General features: G+C 47.0%; 1 protein-coding gene across 2 annotated transcripts in view; it reads left to right on the top strand.

Annotated features, from left to right (window-relative positions):
- The window catches only part of MYO16 (myosin XVI), a 375,466-nt gene that overhangs the window by 347,065 nt on the left and 7,240 nt on the right, over positions 1-21,161 (top strand). For both annotated transcript variants that reach the window (XM_058670587.1, XM_058670588.1), the window contains one exon: positions 4,515-4,606. In XM_058670587.1, the coding sequence (XP_058526570.1) occupies positions 4,515-4,606 (92 nt within the window). The remainder of the gene's footprint in view (positions 1-4,514; positions 4,607-21,161) is intronic.

Here is a 21,161-nt window from a genome sequence, read left to right as displayed (position 1 = left end):
ACACACACTTAGGTCTTTTTTTGTACACTTAATTATTCCCTGGACTTGAGTTACTTATCATTTGATTAGAGCGTCAGTATTTGGGCCGCATCACGCACAATAGCGTGAACATGAAGGTGCTTGTTTTTGAGGCTGGAGAGGTTTTCTGAGTGGGGTGTTTTCCAATAGCTGTGAATTTCTTTCTTAAGAACACCTTCTGCTGAGTGTCAAGGAGTAGGGCCGTTCCGGAAGGCCACGCCTGCTTTGGGATGACTTTGCTTGTGGAGGTGTCCCCTTTCTTGCGGGCACTGTGTTCATCATAAACGATAAACGTCCTCTGAAGAGCAGCATTCTTTGCCTGGAGCCCCTCCCTCTGTGGAACTTGTCACCACGCAAGCGCTCAAGCTGCCCATGGTGGAACCACCAAGAGTGGCATGCATCAGCCTCACCTGGCCGCCCAGACCCCTGGCCAGCAGCCCATAAAACGCACTTTGGTATGCATTTTGCTGCACAGTTTGTGTATGAAAATTGTACAGATTCCTTTGGAACTCCATTCTGTTCCCTCCATAGAATGGGAGGCAGGTCTCCGCTTGGCTCTCTGGGCTGTTTTGCAATGATCTGTTTTGGGTAACAGAAGGTATCTTTGCAAAGGCAGAGAGCTCCCCAGGTCAGATGCAATGTGCCCTTCCCCACTCCTCCTAGTTGGAAGCATCTTAAAGTGCTAATTTGCACATCCTTTAAATGGAAGAAGATGGACATGGTGGGTAAGCAGCAGCGTAACCGCTGTGCCCTGGCTCCCTCAGCCCTCTGGGCTCTTCACATAGATGCCAGGACCCCGAGTCATCACATTTCCATTCTACTTCAGCAATCACCAGAGGCCCGGGCAGAGATCCACACCATAGCTGACAAGAAGCATGTCTTCAAGGCGATTGCTGTGTGTGGCTTCAGGGAAGGTTTAATTACGAAGCCCTGAGTGCCCCCCTGTCCCCCAGAAGCCAGAAATTGCTGGCAGTGTGTAACTCCTCTCCCAGCATCGAGTGGCCACGCTCGTAGGCTCCCTGAGTGTCCCGTGTGGATAGCTTTGGGGGATTCCTGCTCAGGAACCACTGTGTGATTTCTCTGAGGAAGTAGGAGGCCAAAGACCTTGGTCCTGTTACAGTGTAGGCCAGAGGAGGGCTACCACCATGGACATGCTTAGCTTCTCAAGGTGCTTAAATGATGCACTGGGAGAAGATGTGGTGTTCTATAAGCAGGGATTCTTGGGCTCTCAAGCTCCCTGTGGAGATAGCTGTGTCAGGAAGAGCCAGGGTGTGTGCGAGCCACCATCAGAGATGGAACCCCACCATTCAGGGAGACTTCTGCAAGTAGAGGGACCCCAGTGTCTCCAAAGTTGCCCAACCCTGAGTGACTGGGTAGGGTAAGTGGGAGGCGCTGTGCAGCTCTAGTTAAATGGCTCGACGCAATCCTCTGCCCCCAAGGTTTAAGACATTCTCTGGGGGTCTTTCCCAACACCCTTTAACTGCGAGTGCAAATCACTGCTATGCTTAAACACCTTTTTTAAAGCCATTATTGGTGAGAATCCCCGGTGCTGTCTACCAGGTGGAATTATCTCTGGCATTTTTATAAAGAGAGAGTTTGACAGGTGCAGCAGGCTCGGAACTCTGTGGAGGGACACGGTCTTTTCTCTAAGTGTTTCCTTTGCTTTCCTGTGACTTTGGGGATCTGTGATGAAAGGTTCTGAAATAAAATGGATGGATCATCGTAGCATTATGTGCGTTCCTCTGCATGCTGATTGGCAATACATAATGTGCTTAGCATTCGCCGTGTTACTTGTTTCTCCTTGATCCTATATCCCTATTCTGCAACCATTTTTAAAAACCTAAAATCAGCCCTTTACTTTGTCTTGGAGGGTATTTTGAAGTCTTTTAATTGCTGTAAATAAGTGTTCTATGAGTTTCCTTTTAGATTTGCATTTTGTATTTCTGGTATTCTTAGCCTGATTAGATCTTAATTTACTTTTTTCCATCATGGTTTGCACTTTTGCTGCTGTTGTTGGATAATTTGCCTTTAAAAAGCAACAAGAAAACCTCTCATTGGCCATGGAATAACACATGACAGCCCTGCCGTCTCGTCTTCCCTCCATCTCTGCAGCACGTGGGCACTGCCTTTGCTCTTCCCAGGGCGCGTTGGCCTTGGTGACGTTGGCGTCACTCTTCAAGGATTCCTTCCACACCCGGGTTCTCATTCCCAGGGTCTGCACCCTCCTGTTCTGGAAGAGCCTCTCACGCAGGGCCTCTGCAGCCCCTGCCCATCCCCCTCCCTCTCCTGTAGCACACTGCAGGGGGCCCCTGCCCATCCCCCTCTCCTGTGGCCCACTGCGGGACCCCTGCCCCTCAATAGGGACCCCTGCTGTGGGTTCTGGGACCAGCGATTTCTTTAGTGCACAGATGTGAAATGCCCCTTAGTTCTCTGTTTGGGTAACAGGGGTCCCATCTCTCCGTGGTGCTCCTCACTGTCTACAGAATTTGGTGACATTTCTGTAGAATGTTCTGAGAAGGCCTCTCCTGTCATGCCTGCTTCACTTTCCAGAGCCTTCCCCAGCTTCCCACATCTACCTGGACGGGAAGGAGCCTGGTCCTCCTTTCCGCATCTCTGCTGCTGTCCATTCAGGTGTGCCCACGTCCACGCTGTGCCCTTTTCTCCAATCTCAGCAGCACTCCCACGAAAACTGTGGCCTGTCAGCCCTGCTCTCCCCAAGGGCCGGCTCCCCTCCCTGCTCTGCTTGACCTGCCTCTGGGGTTCCCTGGCTGAAGGAGCTGTTCAGCAGCTTGGAAGCCCCTGGTGGAAGGGGGCTTGCCTGCACCATGCTGCACTCAGAGGCTGGCCCTCCATGACTGCTGAGCTTTTTCTGACCAATCCTCGGTAATGCATGCTCCGCTACTGATCTCATTCTGAGGTTGAACCCTGACCGTCTAAAGCAAGGTTCTCTTTTGATTCTGACAGCAAACTGTAATGTGGCATTTATTTTTGACAAGCGAATCCCCTTTCTCGTCCCCTGTCTCAGTAGGCAGGCCAGTGGACAGACTTCTGCAGAAATGGACCTTCAGTCTGTGGGCAGCTCCTTGCCTCCCACACCACCCGAACGTTTTAAATCCCAAGTGCCTTGGCTGTGCCCAGGCTGCCTGGAAACACTCTGATGTTGTTAGTCAGCTCTTCGCTCAACGGCTCTAACTTGAGCTGGTCTTAGAAGGTTCAGCGTGCCATCCACCTGTTTGAATTCCATAGTGCCCCGTCTCTGCCTGACAGCTGCCAAAGCGTCCCAGAGGCCCCAGCGCACTGCCGGTGCTCATGGCTGGGATGCTCCTGCAGCAGCAGGGTGCCCCATCTGGACAAGGCAGCCTCTCCAGGGCACAAGATCAGTTGGCTAGCCTTGTTCTGTGTTGACACAGTGCAGACTTCCCTGAGGGGCTAGCTCTCCTATAATTGGAGAAAATGTGCAGTGATTTTCAAATGATTTTTAATTTGGGAATCTTGTATGTGTTTAATCAATGACACTGTGCTAGTTAATTATGCTCTCGAGTGAGAGTGATAATCGCTGAGAATTTACATGTCTCCAGGTTGAACTCGTTCCGTTGCAGGGGCGGGGGCAGAGAGGGATTGCTCCCTTTTCTATTTACACTAATTCATCAAGCCCTCGGTGGTGCTACATCGCTCTCCAGGGGGCATTTGGCAATGTCAGGGCACGTTTTTGGGTTATTGTGACTGGGGACTCACTGGCAGCCAGTGGATGAAGGCAACAGTTCTGCCAAGCATGCTCCAAGGTACAGGTCAGCCAGCTGCCACCTTATTTTACCCCTTAAAGAACTGCAGGGTCTGAGCTGCCAGGAGTGCTGGGACTGGGAAGTGCTGCTCCTGGCTTGTGGGTGACAGAAGTACTGCTCCTGGCTTGTGGGTGACTAAGAGAATTCTTGGATGTGTATATGTTGTCAGGGTGAGGGGCAGACTTGCTGAACCCATTCTTTATCCGGCATTTGAATGAAGTAATAGTTACAGACTGGTGTTGTAATAAATAGGTGTGTCCCATCCTTTTCTCATGGAACTTTGTCACTTCCCTCCCTTGTGTGCCCACTGAACCACGGGGCGGCATTAGCCAGCTCGTGTACTTGGTCATGCCGCCGCTGCCGGTCAGACCTTTTTTGCCTCCCTGCCGTCCTGCGGATGAAGGATAAAGCAAACTCCTCTTCCCCTCTTCCAGCTCCGGACTCCTTTCCTGTCTCCCCTCAACACCTCTGCGCCAACACGTTTACTATTATGATGGATGTCTTCATTTTATCCTGTCTCTTCCGTGGGCACGTTTGCTCTTTAGCAAATGAAAACAAGCCACAAAGGATGGCAAACTCGAGTCTCGGTTGGCATTCACTGCTGCCCGTTTCAGCATGTGAACTGTGCTGAGCTCGTTGCACGGAGGCAAGGGCTGCGTGCGTGCTGACGGAAGGCAGACACGAGGTAACTGCCGTGTTTGTTGGCCTCCGTAGGTGTGTCTGAAGACGACAGGTACTCCGGGGTGTCTGTGAGCAGCACAGCGATGTCCTCATTTCAGAGACACAGGGAGAGCCACACCACACAGGTAAGCATCTCGCATGCCAAAGTGACACACAAATTACAAGACAGTGGCGAAGTTGTGACCACGCCAGTTCCCTCCTCGCGCTGCGACTCACCTCCACTCTAAGCTGCGTCAGCCTCCCCGTCTTCCCTGTGCTCTCTCCGCTGACTCCAATTTTCTGAACGTTTCGAAACAGAGAATATTACAACTAGAAATTGATCAGTGATTTTAAATGGCATGTGTGAGACATCAGCTGTGTCGTGGCACTTCAAAATCGCTGCGAGGTGATGATGCTGTTCCAGCTGCTGAGTGATGCTGGGTGTTGTATGCATTTGCCCTTGCCTAATGTAGGAAGGCTGTTGGTGATGGCAGCACGGAGATAAAATGCTTAAAGCACCTACAGTTTTATGGCATGCCACTGCCTCTCAACGCCTGCCTTCAAAGCCCGTGGCATTCAAATTCCTTTGAAACAGAACGTGATGACAACAGCGTAAAATAAGAATGAGAGCGCTTAGGTACAGCACTTCCCATACAGGCTCAGGAGATGAAGATCATCTCCAGAGAAACCCATCAGTGTTGGTAAAAGATAATTTATGTGATTTACTCCTTTTTAGGATTAATTTTAATATGTTAGTTTTAATAATTACATATATATATATATATATACATATATATATATGACATTGCGTTCAAGGGGCTGCACAACCCAGTAATTAGGGAAACTTATCAGGGTGTTAAAAGATGATTGGTTTAGCAGCAGGAATCTTATTTTATATAGAGTGTAAATTGTATTATGTCAAACATTTATATAAAAAAGTCTAAATAGAGCCCGCCAAGTACCCAGATGTTTCCATTAAATCAGCTCCACAGTTAACAACCAACTTTTAGCAGAATATTTGGTATGGTAGAGGCACAGCCTTGTTATCAGCTCAGAGTTCTCCTAACAGCACTCACGAGGTGGTGGGAGCAATCAGTAGTTTTGGTCTCATAAATACATCTTCCAGTGGATAGTCTGTGGAGACCACTTTGCACTGATGTGTTGGCAGGGAGCCGGGAAACACTGGGCAGCAGTGGAAACAGCCCATCTCACGTCCCTCCAAGGAGCACCTGCCTTCCCCGTCAGTACTGGACCCAGGAACTAAGGTACCTCACAGGATGCCTCCTGGCTCTCAATGCCTCTGTGGTTTCTGGCCCTTAGAGCAGAGTGAGGGCCGTCAGACCCCGTAGCCAGGGTCTTCACTGCCATGTCTTGCCTTGAGAGCAGCAGCCATTTCTGAAGATTGTGCATGAGAGAGGCAGCTCAGTAGCTTTTCCTCGAGTTTCCCGTGGACTTGGCCAAGCAGCAGCAAGAAAGCTCATCAGCATGCATTTTCCATTCCCTGTTTTCAGATCCGAGCATCTCTGATGAAGCCGTCCCTGCCGCCAATTGTCTGGCAGCAAGGGGATGGAAAACCAGACTCTTTTCCATACAAATTGTGAACAGTCACTCAGCAAGACAGATTCCTCACTGCTGAGAAGCCGTGAGAGTTATGTGAAAGTTTGCATTGAATGGCCACCCGCCTTTCAGGGTTTGTCTCTTGTGTGACATTTACAGGGGAAATATGCACACGTACAGGCAGGCTGCATCATAGATTTTCCACTAATGCAATTCAGGAGAAATTCTATAGAACCAGTCTTGGACCCACTAGATATGTGACAGTAGAATTAAATGCTGACTAAATATTGAATTCCTCTTTGAGAATGGCTCCATTTTGGATCAGCATCAGAAGGGATTTTAATGAGTTCCTTTTAAGGAAGCTAAAGGACCTAGGTGTTGTAGGGATGGAAAGTAAAGGGGCAAGGTGTTCATCAGGCAGTTAAGGTGTTAGTTCCTGCCTCCAAATATCTGAGTTAGAGTCCCAGCACCAGCTCCTGGCCCTGGCCGAGTTAGAGTCCCAGCACCAGCTCCTGGCCCTGGCCGAGTTAGAGTCCCAGCACCAGCTCCTGGCCCTGGCCGAGTTAGAGTCCCAGCACCAGCTCCTGGCCCTGGCCGAGTTAGAGTCCCAGCACCAGCTCCTGGCCCTGGCCGAGTTAGAGTCCCAGCACCAGCTCCTAGCCCTGGCCGAGTTAGAGTCCCAGCACCAGCTCCTGGCCCTGGCCGAGTTAGAGTCCCAGCACCAGCTCCTGGCCCTGGCCGAGTTAGAGTCCCAGCACCAGCTCCTGGCCCTGGCCGAGTTAGAGTCCCAGCACCAGCTCCTGGCTCTGGCCAGCTTCCTGCCAGGGCAGAACCTCAGAGGCAACAGGAGAAACGACTTCAGTCATTGCATCCCTGCCAGCTATGTGGAATACCTGCACCGCCTCCCAGTGCCCAGTGGCCACAGGTGTCTGGAGTAACCAGCGGGTGTCCACTGTCAGGCTCTGTTTCTGCCTCTGTCTCCAAGCCTTTTTTTTTTTCCTGAAAAGGAAATGGTTTAGTGATTCCCCTAGTATCATATCAACACTTGTCTGAGTCCACGGTTGGACTGGATTCTGGAAGCATCCATCCGGTTTCTGAGATGAACCTGTCATGACCCATTAAGATGGTCCTAAGAGTCTGATAGTTTTTCCATAAAATGCTAAGTAAAAGCCCAGGTAGCCACGAAGGACATTTGTGCTTTGGAAATACAAGAGGAGCGTGCCCTTCTCACTTCCTGTGACATTCATCAGGTAGGACTGAGATGGTCTCTGTGAATCCATCCCCTGTGGAGAGGGAGTGAGAAGCCACGGAAGGAAAGAGAGCGCACGTGCTTTGCTGTGGGGCGACATCCTCAGAGCCTGTCTTCTGCTAGGCACTGCTTTCCTCCTACCACCACCACATCATTCTTGCAACTCCTTGAGCTTCTCTGGTCTTCCAGGGGAGTTGACACTTGCTCAAGAGGCTCCAAATTAGTTTCTGCAGTTGCAAGCAGAAGTTTTTGACTGAGACACATTTTACAGTATTGCCAATAGGTGTGAAACTAATTTTACCTCCAAGAAGTATTTTTGACACTTAATGCATAAATTCTTTTATGGTCTTCATCGGCACATTGTTAGGTTTTAAATGCATGCAGTTAAAGTTCTTACACGCAGCTAATTTCACGCAGCCAAGCCCTCTTTTCTCGATTAGTTTACCACAAGCCAAAATACCAGATGTGGTGAGGTATTAGGAGGTCTTTATTCCAGCAGTGTAGGAACAGGAGCAGGAGCAGGGTGGAGGGGGAGAAGATTAGAAGGGACGCATCTCCTGCCTTGGTGGCAGGATGGGGGACTGCTAGGGCAGGGAAAGGGGCAAGATGGAGGATGGGGAGAGCAGGTTAGAAGAGACGGGAAGGGGAGAAGAGAGCCCATTGTTACAAAACACGGGAGCCTGCAAGGTGTGGGAGTCATGGGGAATTGGCTGGGGGAGGGGCTGAGGGCAGGCCCCAAGGGACTGGTGACTGAGATTATCTGAGCCACAGGTAGATAGGTGGGTGTTGGGGGAGGGGCCGTGAGATTGGGGGATGGGATTCTTAGGTAAGAAGCCATGAGGTTACATCTCATTGGTAGATAACCAGTGAAAGGGAAAGCAGGAAGAGGGCAGAGTTCTAGACTGTTCTCATTTCTCGCTTCTGTTATGTATAAAGGAAAAGGGTGTTGTTCTCCACGGCTTCTTCGAGCTGAGTTTGGGCAGTGTTCTCTCAGTGGTGGTCTCAGTCTGGTAGGGGAGGAATGGGACATCAAGAGACCCTCCTAGTACTGCAAAAGAAATGGTTAATGGCTTGGTTAGAAAAAAATTTTTTGAAAAGTTGGCTTGAGTTTTTCGTGAAGCTCACTGGAACATGGAGCCTATAAGGGTCGGTCTTGAGCTTCTCGGGGTGCTTCTGTGGTGGCAGGTGGGTCATCATGGCAGGTGTTGACCTTCTGTGCAGAATCTGCATTCCAGCCATGCTTGGATGGAGTGTCCATTTGGCTTTGGCAGGGTACTGGGTAACTTCTACTCAACCCCAACACATATAAACCCAAGCATATTCTAGAAGGTGTAGCGCCTCAGTAAGTAGCAGTTATGTCTTCCTAGAGATATAGAATATAGAAAGCACAGTTTGTGTTCTATTCCATCACGAATTTAATAATTTACTAGACAAAGTGGCTTTACCTTCAAAGTAGCAGAAACTATAACTTCAGTTAATATATGTGACTGGCGAAAGGCTGGGGTGTGGGGCTGCATCAGCCCTCCACTGAATGGTAGGCCCATGCTGTGAGCTACACTAAAGTATGCAGGACCTTCCTTCCTCAGTTCTGGCCATGAATAAAACCATTACATCATGGAATTCCACGGGCTGACCCTGGAGGGGCTTTGTGACACTTCCCAGACTCAAGTGTGGAATGCCATAGGTCACTGAAGCCTTGCAATTTGGCTTTAAAACCAGACAGCATTTCTCAACACCACACAGCCTTTAACCACTGAGCCTGTGCCGAGACTTGAGTGTGCAGCGTGCCAAGGGAGTGCGGGGAAGGGAGAGTGACTTCCAGCCACAGGGCCTCTGGGTACTTTGGTTTGTCTTTATTTTGCTGGGACTGCAACCTTCTGCTGCCTCAGGCCAGGGGTCAGGAACACCTGACACAGGAAGCCTGTGGGTTGTAAATAGAGCAAACCCGGTGAGGGAGTAGGACGGTCTTAAAGGACGGAACAGAGGGACAGCAGGTATCAGGTCACTAAGAATTCAGCTGTTGACCTTGCCGATGCCAGTAGCTTCATGTTTACACTGTCGCTTAATTGTGCGTCATCTTCGTATCCCTGTGTGCAATCTCTTTGTCAATGAAGGCAGCTGGTTTTGTTGTTTTCTGTTGTTACTTTGGGCATCTGTCATGGTTCTATCCTAACTTCAAAAAATATTCTTTTGTTTTTAAAGAATATAAAAACTATGAACATTGGTTATCTTTGAGTAGTCGTCATAATAGTATGTCATTGATGAGTTTTTATAACATAGTTGCAACCCAGCACCCAAGACCTTAATAACGACTTGGCGCTCTCCTGACATAGCTGCCAATGAAAGCTGTAATATAAACAATACACAATTGATCCGCATCAGGAAACAACTTGGATGTGGTTTGTTTTGCTGAACCATCAAAGAAACCTTTTAGTAATGTCACATATCAGAAGTAAAAGTTCCAAGGCACTAAGCCCCATACCTTTCTCCACTTATTTTATTTGTCACATGAATTGTTCTAACTGTATTATAGCAAGAACTCCAAGTAAACCATGCATGAGGTATGTTTGTTTTAATTATTAGTGGATAATTCTGAAGCAAATGCCAGGGAACAAAAATGCGGTAACCCTTCCACATATTCATATGTGAGCTACAACGAAAAGCAAATGTTGCAAAGAAAGCCTCTTTGTTAGTCCCGTAGCCGAGCCTGGCGAATCAGTATTCACCACTCGTGACTTACATGTTATGGGCCAGCAATGAAGGCAGTAAATTAATTTGATGGTACAAGTGAAATGGTGGGATTTTCAACAAGGAAAGGTCATGTCCTGTCTAGATAAATAGAAATTTGGAAAATAAAACCAGATCCTGTCTTTATAGCCTTTTTCCACCATGAAATTGTCCCACAGCATATATACCAAGTGTGTTTAATATACAGTGATTTTCTAGTTAAAGCATGGACTATTTGTTGTGAATCTAGTTGTAGAAAATATGGAAAGCATGGGAAACAGAATAGTGTCTGTATGTTTAAAGAGGAGAAAGATCCTCTGAGCTTTCACTTAGTGGTTAGTCTCCCACTCCCAGCCACACTGTTGTGCAGAGGAGGGGAGAATACTGTAGCTGAGTGGAAATTCTAGTTAACCTAAATGCAACTGAATCGGATTATTGAAATTCAAGGAGAGGAGAAAAGCACTGGCTGTGAATCCCAAGCCTGTCATTTAGCCTGTTGGTGGAGTAAGCTGTGACTGTTTCTTCAGGTTGATTCCAGAGAATACTTGTACGTGCCTAGCACTCTGCCAGAGGTAGTACAGGTGCAAAAACCAAACCAAAGACGCTTCCCATTGTGACAGGCAGCTTGCCTTCCTCTTTGTCCAAGGAGCCCTAAAAGTGACCGTGACACAGAGGTGCTGTTGAAGAAGTTCAGGAGATTGGATTGAACAAATAGTACCCTGCACATATCTGGGATTTGATGCAAAATAGGAGCAGGTTTTAAGGAACTTCAAGTATGGGCTCCAGGTTACAGGAGCAGGTTGATGGTGTGCAGTAAGGGGAACCGCGAGTGCTCACACCCAGCTCCTGAACACATCACATGCTTTCCCATTCAGCTAGCAATGCTACCATGACCATTATTTTAAAAATGTTCACAATTACAAAAAAAACCTGCTAGAGGTTCTCCAAGAAATGGAAGTGTTTGTCAGCTGCATTTGTCACAGCTCCACGACACGCAAAGAAGCCAAGTCAGTTTATGCACACACGCCTGAAACAGCTCCGGGTTGCCCATTTTCCAAGGAATCACTTGGTTCAACGGCTCATTTTATCTGTTTGCCCAAGTGATGAGTGTGCAATGGATCCCGCAGTCTCCTGGTTTCTGTGGAGAGCTCCCCTCTGGGCTGAATATGGGGGTCCCTCAGGTGTTCTGTCAAATGCCCCTTGCCAATGGCTTGAATTGACCTATTTGTTTTCTTGGTCTACCTGCCAGTTCATCTATTTTGTTCATTGTTTCTAAAATTAGCTCTTGCTGGCGTTGATTTTCTCTATGCCGTTGATTGCTGCTTTGCTCTTGTTTCTTATTTGCATTGGGTTTCATTTTCTGGTTTTATTTTTTTCTTTATATTCTTAGATGAAAAGCATAGGTCTTTTATGTGAAGTCACCTTTTTAAAAACTATTTATTTCATCCAAGTTAGTTTGAAACATTTTGTTTTCATTTTCATTCCATTCAAAAATCTTTTCTAATTTCCCTCGGGATTGTCTTCCTGACTAAAGCCGTTTTCTTTCCGTATATTAGGGGATCTCCAGATATCTGTGTTTCTGATTTCTGCTTTAATTGCATCCTGATCTGAGAAGGTGCTTAGCCGACTTCAGCTCCCTGGGATGTGTTTTGGCTGTGTCTTGGTGGAGGCCAGCACTTGGGGAAGATCTCTGTCCTGGTGCATACTGGGTGGGTACCCTAGAGACATCCGTGAGGTGGCATTGGGGACAGCTGATTTCTTGCCAGAATGAGCCTCTGTCTGCCTGTGCCCTCAGGTCCTTGGGCCTCCTGCATGCGGTGCTCTGTGTTCCAGCTCGCACCATCATGGTGTGCTTTCATCCATCATTATGCAATTTGCCTTTTCGTTCAGGATATTCCTGTTTTAGAAGAATGATTTATCCAAAATTAATACAGCCACTCCATCACGCCTTGAATCACTGCCGGCAAGGTCTGCTTTTTAAAAAACCCATTTGTATCCTTTTAATCAGTATCATTAAAGTGAGATCCACATTCTGCAAAAGCCATAACTCCTGAAGTTCACAGTTCAGCATTGCTACCCATCCCTTGACCTTAACACACACAGACCTTTACCCATCCCTTGGCCTTAACACACACAGGACCTTTATGGATGCCAGCATAATGGGTCTGGTTTACTTCTGGCCGGTCTAGGAGTCTTATGTTCAACCACTTCTTTAATGTCATCATGGACACAGTTGGATGCAGGTGTATTTGTTTTATTGTGAATTTTGTTTTTCCCTATGATGAATTCCTTTGGTTTAGGTGAACATCTTAAACTCTGTTTTAGTTCACCTGCTGGTATATTCACCAAGTCCTCCCCTGCATGTTAGTTGTGGTTGCTTTTTAGATGGAAGTATGCCAGGCCTCACTTTAGTCAGTGTGTTCTTGACCGTCCTCCACTGGAGATAACACAGGTGCCGCATGGCCAGACTCGCAGCCATGGAAACCTCCCAGGAAGTGTAGCTTCCACTCCAGTCACCATCCACGGAGGAGAAAGCCTTCTGTGTCCATCCCGACGTTCAGCACTGGCATCGCCCTCCTCCCTTCCTGCTGGGGTGAGTCCCCAGCAGTGTAGTCATCCTTCAGCATTACGTTTGCAGTGGCTTTAAGAATTCCCCCAGCTGCCTGGTCTCTTTTTGCCTGTGAGTGTCATTATTCTGTCTTCATTCTCCGCATGTTGATTCCCTCCATAACGTACTTGTGTTCTTTTCTTACGATTCCGCTGACAGATGTTTTCCTATTTAGTCAGAATTTCTCACCAGTGAGAATTACGCTGCAGTAGTCTTACCACATCCCATCCTAGGTGTATTAACAGTGTGACATGGCCAATATAGTAGTCCCACCTCAAGAGTTCATGCTTTAGATATCCCATCCAAGAAAACATTTCTTACTAAAATAAATGAAAACACAATCTCTCTACCCTGCCACACACCATGAAGGTAGAAACATACCCTACATTGTTATTTTTGAAGTTCAAATTGGATTTTTATGTTTAGGCTTTGAAGCTACTTAGGTTGTGCTTTTTTAGAATGCTGTCAGTGAGCAAGGTGATGTCGCTTGGAGCGTCCAGCAGATTGGATGCTGAACTAGTAGCTGTCGCTCCCTTCTCCCCACCCCCCACAATTAAAAGATGATATGGTGTTTCTAAGTTTACTGAATGCTTTGAATTCATTCCCATATTAAAGATACCCCAATACATTTGGCATCCTTGGTGGAGTATGTTAAAGTGAAGTCACGTATTATATGATGGTGACTTCTAAATGACTTGAACAGCAAAAGCAACTCTGGGGGATTCTTTGCCCTGCTGTCCATGCAGCACGGTAAACGTGGCCTTAGTGAATATGACTGCATAGACACATGCATTCATTTATACATGATGTAGCAATCAAAGCAAAAGAGTAGTATGCAGCTCTTATGTTTAATTCTAGGAGAACAAACACATAACATTTAATTTTCTGGGGTTCATCTCCTTCACCAGTCAACCCATTTTTACTGAGGTCCTGTTGGCTCCAGGAACAGGTCCACATGCTGGAAACACTTTGGTGTCCAGCCCAAGCATCTGTCTTCATGGAGGTCAAATGGTAGTATGGGGCCACAACTTAAGGAAAATGTATGTGACACACCAACATGTCAAGAACTAAAACAGAAAAGTCAGGGTTAGAGGGGGTGAGCAGGATGGAGAAGAGCCCGAGTGGAGGGCAGAGAGGTGACCGGAGGTCTCGGTTGTAAGTCAGGCATCGTGGAAGCTGCCCTGAGCCATGTTGTCTGGGAGTTGGGGTCCCCAGGTGTCAGGGCAGCCTTCCCAGCTGTGCTCCCTCCCCTGTGTCCTGACCTCTGCAGCTTCAGGACAGCGACTCTGCCTACCACCACCAGAACATGTTTAAGTGACATTGAAGCTGTCATTGGACGTAAGTGTTGACTCAGCAAAGGGAAACAATGATGTCACCAACCAGTCTGAATGTGCAGTGCAGGGTGCCGCTGCATGGTGTCAGGACAGAACGGGGTGCCACTGCATGATGTTAGGACAAAACGGGGTACCGCCATGTAATGTTAGGACAGAATGGGGTACCGCTGCGTGGTATTAGGACAGAATGGGGTGCCACTGCAGATGTTAGGACAAAACGGGGTACTGCCGCGTGATGTTAGGACAGAACGGGGTGCCGCCACGTGGTGGTGGTGTTAGGACAGAACGGGGTGCCGCCACGTGGTGGTGGTGTTAGGACAGAACGGGGTGCCTCCACGTGGTGGTGGTGTTAGGACAGAAAGGGTTACCACCATGTGGTGGTGTCAGGACAGAACAAGGTGCTGCTATGCGGTGTTGTTAGGACGGAACGGGGTGTCGCATGGTGGTGGTATTAGGACAGAATGGGGTGCTGCCACATGGTGGTGTTGTTAGGACAGAACGGGGTGCTGCTGCGTGGTGTCAGGACAGAACAGGGTGCCCCTGCGTGGTGTTAAGACAGAACGGGGTACCACCGTGTGGTGGTGTCAGGACAGAACAAGGTGCTGCTATGCGGTGTTGTTAGGACGGAATGAGGTGTCGCATGGTGGTGGTGTCAGGATAGAACGGGGTTCTGCTGCATGGTGTCAGGACAGAACAGGGTGCCCCTGCATGGTGTTAAGTCATGGCTCACAGTTCAGTGAGGAGCTGTGGAGCCTCTGGGAAGCAGTCAAAAGCAAACACTGGCCTTTGCTGCAACTGGAGGTGGAATTAGACACACGGCTCAGTTCTTGCTTGAAGAATCAAGGGGTCAGGAAAGCACAGGGTGTTTTGACCTCATAATTCTGACCATTTTTGAAGCAGCATCTGGACAAAAAGAGTAAGATGAATTTCATTGTATTGCAGTTTAACAAGTTAATACTGATGGCGGAATTTATGCTCTCAGAAGATCTGTAAGTCTGGCTGTTCCCTGATTTCTGTGATTAGATTGCTATTTGAAGCCATAATTTTCCATTTCTGACTATCAAAAATAGATTCTTTTAAAACAGATGAAGTGTGATACTGGGAAGTAGAGTCTTGGGGTCAAAGATATAAAAAAACCTTGATTTTGAAACCCAAATGGATTTAAATTAATTTTATAAACTTGCAGATAACTTTTATCATCTATTTTTGGAAAGGCTTTATTTGAACACTGTGCTCCCCTATTTTGCCTAGTTTGGCAGAATCGTGTGTCTTTTCCTTTCTTATCCTTCTTTGCGTCTGTTTTCCTTTTGTGTTTGTATCACATGGCTTTCCCTGCCTCTGTTAGGGACACCTTTACGGACAGTAGGCTCACAGCATGGGTTTTATTCATTCTCCTTGAGCTCTCAGCTGGACTACATTTCCCAGCTTCACTTGTGGTGAGGAGGTCATGTGACAGAGGCGAGGCAACAAAGAGGTCACGTGGTCATGTGACAGAGGCAAGGCTACACAGCCCTAGGGAGAGGTACCGCTTCCAGTCTGGTACCTCCAGTGCGGGAGCTGGATGGTCAACACGGGGGACAGGCCAGGAAGTTGAGCAACAAGGAATGACACCGATTCAGCAACATTTGTCTGAATATGAGCAAGGGCAGACTTCCTCAGTGTCCAACTGCTAATATACACAGTTTGTCACAGCACAAAGGGTGTCTTGAACTAGTAACTGCTTAAGTAGTCTGTTGTTGCTGCTGCACGTAATTATTTAAACTGCGAATTACCTAAGGCTAACTTCTAGTAATCAGTCAACTATAGTCTGCAACAATTGCACAAAACATGCCTGTTCGTGTCTTCCCGTTGCAGACTGATCACACTTTCACTGATCAGAAATTTTAATGCAAGGAAGTGGTGAGTAGTGCTCCCACCCAGCCATCCTTCCACACACGTACACATACACACACCCACAGACACACAGACACATGCAGTGTACTCACAGAAATACACGTACACATGCAGTGTACACACATACCCTTATACACACAGACAGTACACAGACACACAGACACATGCATACACAGTCACACACACATATACACACATGTGCATACGTATTTGTACAGACATACATACATTCGACACATAGACGCACATGTTCTAAAAATTTGTAAGTGAAACATGCATTAATAATCAATAGATTTGAGTCTGCCATGGTGGTGTAACAGGATAAACTTCTACATGCAAGCCCGATGATCCCATATGGGTGCTGGTTCATGTCCCAGCTGCTCCACTTCCCATCCAGCTCCCAGCTTGTGGCCTGGGAAAGCAGAAGAGGATGGCCCAATGCCTTGGGAGCCTGCACCTGCATGGGAGACCCAGAGGAGGATTCTGGACTCTGGCTTTGGATTGGCTCAACTCCAACTGCTACGGCCATTTGAACAGCAAATGGAAGACCTTTCTCTGTGTCTTTCCTTCTCTCTCTGTAAAAATCTGCCTTTTGAATAAAAATAAACCATCTTTTTAAAAAATGGACTCAATTTACTGATCAGCTGATAGAGTGAACAACACAAGAAGTGTCTCAGTGCATTCAGTGTGCTGAGTGCCACACGGAAAGCTGAGCTCACAGGAAAATAAAGATGGAGGCAGCAGGTGGGGGCTTGGCTCCTCTGCCTGCCAGAGCTCGCGGGGTCCACGCTGCCGTGCACTTAGCGCTTGTCTCCCTCAGTGTCACACCCAACCTTGCCTCCTTTCCAACCTGTTCACATCCCCACTGCTTCTCCAAAGCCAACCCCAAGTGCTATGCCACACTTCACAAGGCAGCTTTGTAGTTACAAACATGGATGTGAACACAATAGGAACCCCACTGTATATTCCATTTATTTGACATGTTTAATCCTACATGCTAGTGGTCATGTTGCCTCTCAGCGACCTGGCGGCAGTGATCACAGGTGTAGTTCTTGGTGGATTTCCAAGAGCCAGACTGCGGACCTTTGCATTCATATCTTGTCTGTGTCTTTGTCGACCATTCATGCATCTGTGTCTTATTGCCCGACTTCAGTGGAAGCCCCTTGCAGGAGCAGGTTACACCTGTGTAACTTGCTAACTTCTGTGTAATCTATTAGAATGCCTTCCACTCTCATAATAATTGGGAACAGATCTGTTACCTGATTTGAGGACAGGGAAAACTACATGAACATCAATATAAATCGGATCCCAAAAGGTTGATTAAACCCTTTGTACCTGGATTTTCATTCTGCCTGTGCCACTTGGCAGCCAAGTGACTTTGGGCTTAAAAAATGAATTTCTCTTTCTGTGAAATGAGACAGTTAATACTTAACCCACCTATTACACATAGTTGTGACCGACTGCTAAAATCAGTGGGATGAGTTAAGGATAGTAAAGAACGTCACGATGCTGACACTGGAGATGGCCTTGGAGACCACGGAAGGAAAGAAAGCTCATCGGGCAGGGACGTCTGTATTTAGACATGCAAATCAGAACTATTGTAGGGAGAGGAGCAGAGTGTGTACTGCATCTGTCTGCTTGTGTTGGAATATGGAGACTGTGAGATTGGCTGAACAGGAGGCCAGAAAATCCAGAACCCTGTGATTGGAGATGGCAGTGACACTGAAGAGTTTTGGGGGCATCAAATGAAATGAATAAATTTTTCCTTCGGAGAGAGAAAATCTAACTGATTCAGTCACCCTAACCCTAACCAACTAACTCAGTCAACTTCCTGGTATTAGCAGTGAGCCGGCCACATCAGCCAAAGAATGCTGTTGGAAAGGGGCTCTTGCACTCCTGCTTAGGGTGCTTCCGAACCAACAGAACTGTGGTTTCTGAATGTTCTCTGCGCTGAACTGGACCATCTAGTGTCAGTCAACAGACTGAATGCTGTTCTCTGCCAGTCACTCTTCTGGAGACCGCAGGGCTTTTACAGAGGACAGAGTTCATAGAAAATCCGCATCCTCGAAGTCACAGCTTAACTGTGGAGGTTGGTCTGCAGTGCCACGCAAGCCCCTGTTCTGTGTCCTTCAGTTCATCTGAGACACGACACATTCGTTCATCAGAAAGTCCTTCCGTTGATGACTGTCAGCCGCCTTTCAAATTCTGGAAAGGTAGTTGGTATGACGTTACTTGTTGCATAAGTCTGCAAGAGTTGCTGAACGTTTGAAGGAAGCAGAGCACCCAGATACCGTAAAAAATTAAACTCCTCTTTCTTCCCCGACCCCCAGTGTCCAGATATATCTACTCTGACCTCTAATAAAAACCTTTAGCATAATTTAACATATTTCCCTCTTTATTTAAACTTCAGGCAACAATGGAAGCCAAAGTCCAAGGGTAAGTTTAGTTGAGTGCTACATAAATGATTATTTCTTAGGCTAAACCACAAATGTTCTATCTTCACTTTCTGGTAATTTTTTAATTTATTTTAGAAGTAGAGACATATGCAGTCCTTTAATCACAACTATTGCATTGAGTCACATTTTATTTCATGATTCATTTAAGTATTTTTCAAGTCTCCCTTTAACATCTCTTTCCTCCAGTGTTTTCTTAGCACCTTATGGTAATGAAATTTGCATTTTAAACAGTAATGTCCACAATTCTGTCAGCCAAGACACTTTCTTCTTTTAATTTTCATAAGTATCAGTAAACGCCTCTTTTCACCCTTGGCTCAACACAGTCAATAGAAAGATCAACTCAGTGATAAATGAACAGCAGTGTGAGTTCACACACAGGTTGTTTAACACAGACAATTTTTATCCTTTAAGAGACAGACAAGGTAAAAATCAGCAGCCAATTATTAATCATGAATCATAGAAATTCTTATCCTCATGAATTTATATTTCGTTTCTGATTAGTTCAGCTCATAAAATTCTATTAAAAGCATAGTAAGAAATTATTGAGAATTGGTAGATCCACGAGCCACAACCCTCACTAAACCTTTGGTCATGTTGCATTTTTTTCCTCTAGGTCATAAACAGATTTAGTGTTTCAGACCTTTACAAGTAGCTGAACTCCCTATAAACATTGCATGTTAAAGAAAAATCTGACACGAAATCAATCCTCAAATCACTTTATTAAACTAGTTAATACTTCCTAGATGCTGGAAGACAGGAGACACTTTACAATGTGCAGGGAAATCGAAACACTTCCCACCTTGAACTTTTATAAACAGCAGGTCACAAAGATTTTCTCAGTAGCAGAGTAGAGCGTTTGTGGCCTCTGTGCTGGGCTGCACAGCAGTCATCACCAGTTTGCATAAGCAGCACCATTATGTTCTAGAGACAGCTGTGTCTAGAGAGAAAACATTTGCAAACCTGATGACAGGAAGGAGTCTTGCTGGAAGGTAAGTGTCCAGCGAGGTGGTCATTGCAGGACTGCCCACGTAGGCCAAGAAGTGTCTTTCCCATGTGCAGAGCACACATGTTCATCGCACGGAGAAGGCTCAGCTGCTCTGTGCAAGAGCTTCCTGCTAAGAGGGGGACTGCGATGTGGGGTGGGTGTGACTCAAGAGGGCTGTTGGCAGTCTAAGCTGCCAGGAGCCCCGTCTGAGAACAGCAGACTGCTCAGGCACAGGCACCATGGGTTGCCTGCACCAGCCCCGCCTGGGCCTCCAAAGTGTCAGAGCAGGGTTTGTCAATGTCTCTTCAAGGGTCAGATCTCCCCAGCTCCCCATAAACTGCAACCTTTCTCATTGTGGCCTGACACGTGGATGCCTAAACTGTTCAACTTTCAAATCTCTGAACATCAAATTTGAAAATTAAAGCCACAGACCAGTTTCCCAGGTCCACCCCACAGTGTTTTTTCAAACACATTTACCCTGAGGGAGCCTGTGAACGTTTCTAAAAGCCCATTTAGTTGGTGGGGTTTTGTTGTTTTCTTACCTTCTATAGAATAGGATCATTTTTCCACACTATCCAAAAGTAATAGTTCCAGAGATAATACGCTTGCTTGAGCCCTTCAGCCCCTGCGCCCGCTTTCCTGGATCGGCAGGTTGGCACCGTGACCATCCCACAGTCTCCTGACGGCCCGGCTCACAGCCGTAGGGCTGTGGGACTGTTCACACCCTGTGTGATGTCACAGCAGCCGAGCACGGTCACCTCGTGTTTGGAAATGTGTTCTCTAGCTCCACAGAGTTTGAGTCGTCTGGAGACTGCCCTCGTTTCTCCTCGGGGCCTGGTGAGGGGAGGTGTCCGTCTGTTCAGAGGTCCTACAGAACGCAAACCCCACAGGTGAACGTTGGCGCCACACCCACTTCTCTCAGACGGGCCAGTCAGGCAGAGGCTGGAATGCTCTTTGGTGTCATATCGTTGACCTGTCAAGCAGTAGCCACTTTCACTCACATGAAGAGGTGACTGTTTCTCCTAGTCACATAATGTGTGAGGGTGCTTCAGAAAGCCACTTGAAACGGGACTAGGAGGGAGATGGCTTGGCTGCAGAAAACCCTTTCCAAGTCCAAGAGTAGGCAAGGCTTCCAAAGAGTTCACAGAAAATCTGTTATGAAAAATATGCATGACTTTCAAAGTTTTTGAACCAAAATAAATTGATTTTAATTTCATTTTGCCACAGACTCTTCAAAGTCCCCTCATAAATGATATTTTCCAATTACGTTATTTTGTGGCACACATCAAATGTAATGGATAGCCACACGTATCAAATCTCTATCCTTTCACCTCGTGTGACAGCTGTAAACCAAAGCCAAGACATCAGTGAATAGAAATGAAAGTCTACAAAAGGGAAAACTGAAGTTGCAAAAGTTCATCTTTGCTGTGAGCGTTGAAATGGCATGACTGTTCCACATGCAGGTGAATCCCTCTGGCAACCCACAGCTTCCACTCCCAACCGGCTTCCCCCAGTCTGCGCTGGAGTTAGGCACATCTCGACTGCTGTTTGCAGCTGGGAATGCTGGGACTGCTCCCCTTCCCTGCTCTCTGCTGTCACCAGCTTCTCTTAGGAAAGAAGAAAATCCAATTGCACATTAAATGCATCTATTCTTTTCTCGCTAACCTGCAGCCATGGAAAAAGTATTACTTATTCAACAGTACTGTACATAGAATGGAAAGGTGGATATAGTGCTGAGTTGAGCACCAGCTTGAAGCGTGGGTACTCGTAGAGGATACAAAACAGACTTACTTATCTTTAAAAAAAATCAGAATACAAATGCAAAAATGTGTAGTCCTCAAAGTACTTGAAGACCCCCCCCAATGCCAACCTCATTTCAAGAGACAAAAGCA

Source organism: Ochotona princeps, chromosome 12 (assembly GCF_030435755.1).
Source record: "Ochotona princeps isolate mOchPri1 chromosome 12, mOchPri1.hap1, whole genome shotgun sequence".
NCBI lineage: Eukaryota > Metazoa > Chordata > Mammalia > Lagomorpha > Ochotonidae > Ochotona > Ochotona princeps.
This window is presented reverse-complemented; position numbering and strand designations above follow the sequence as displayed.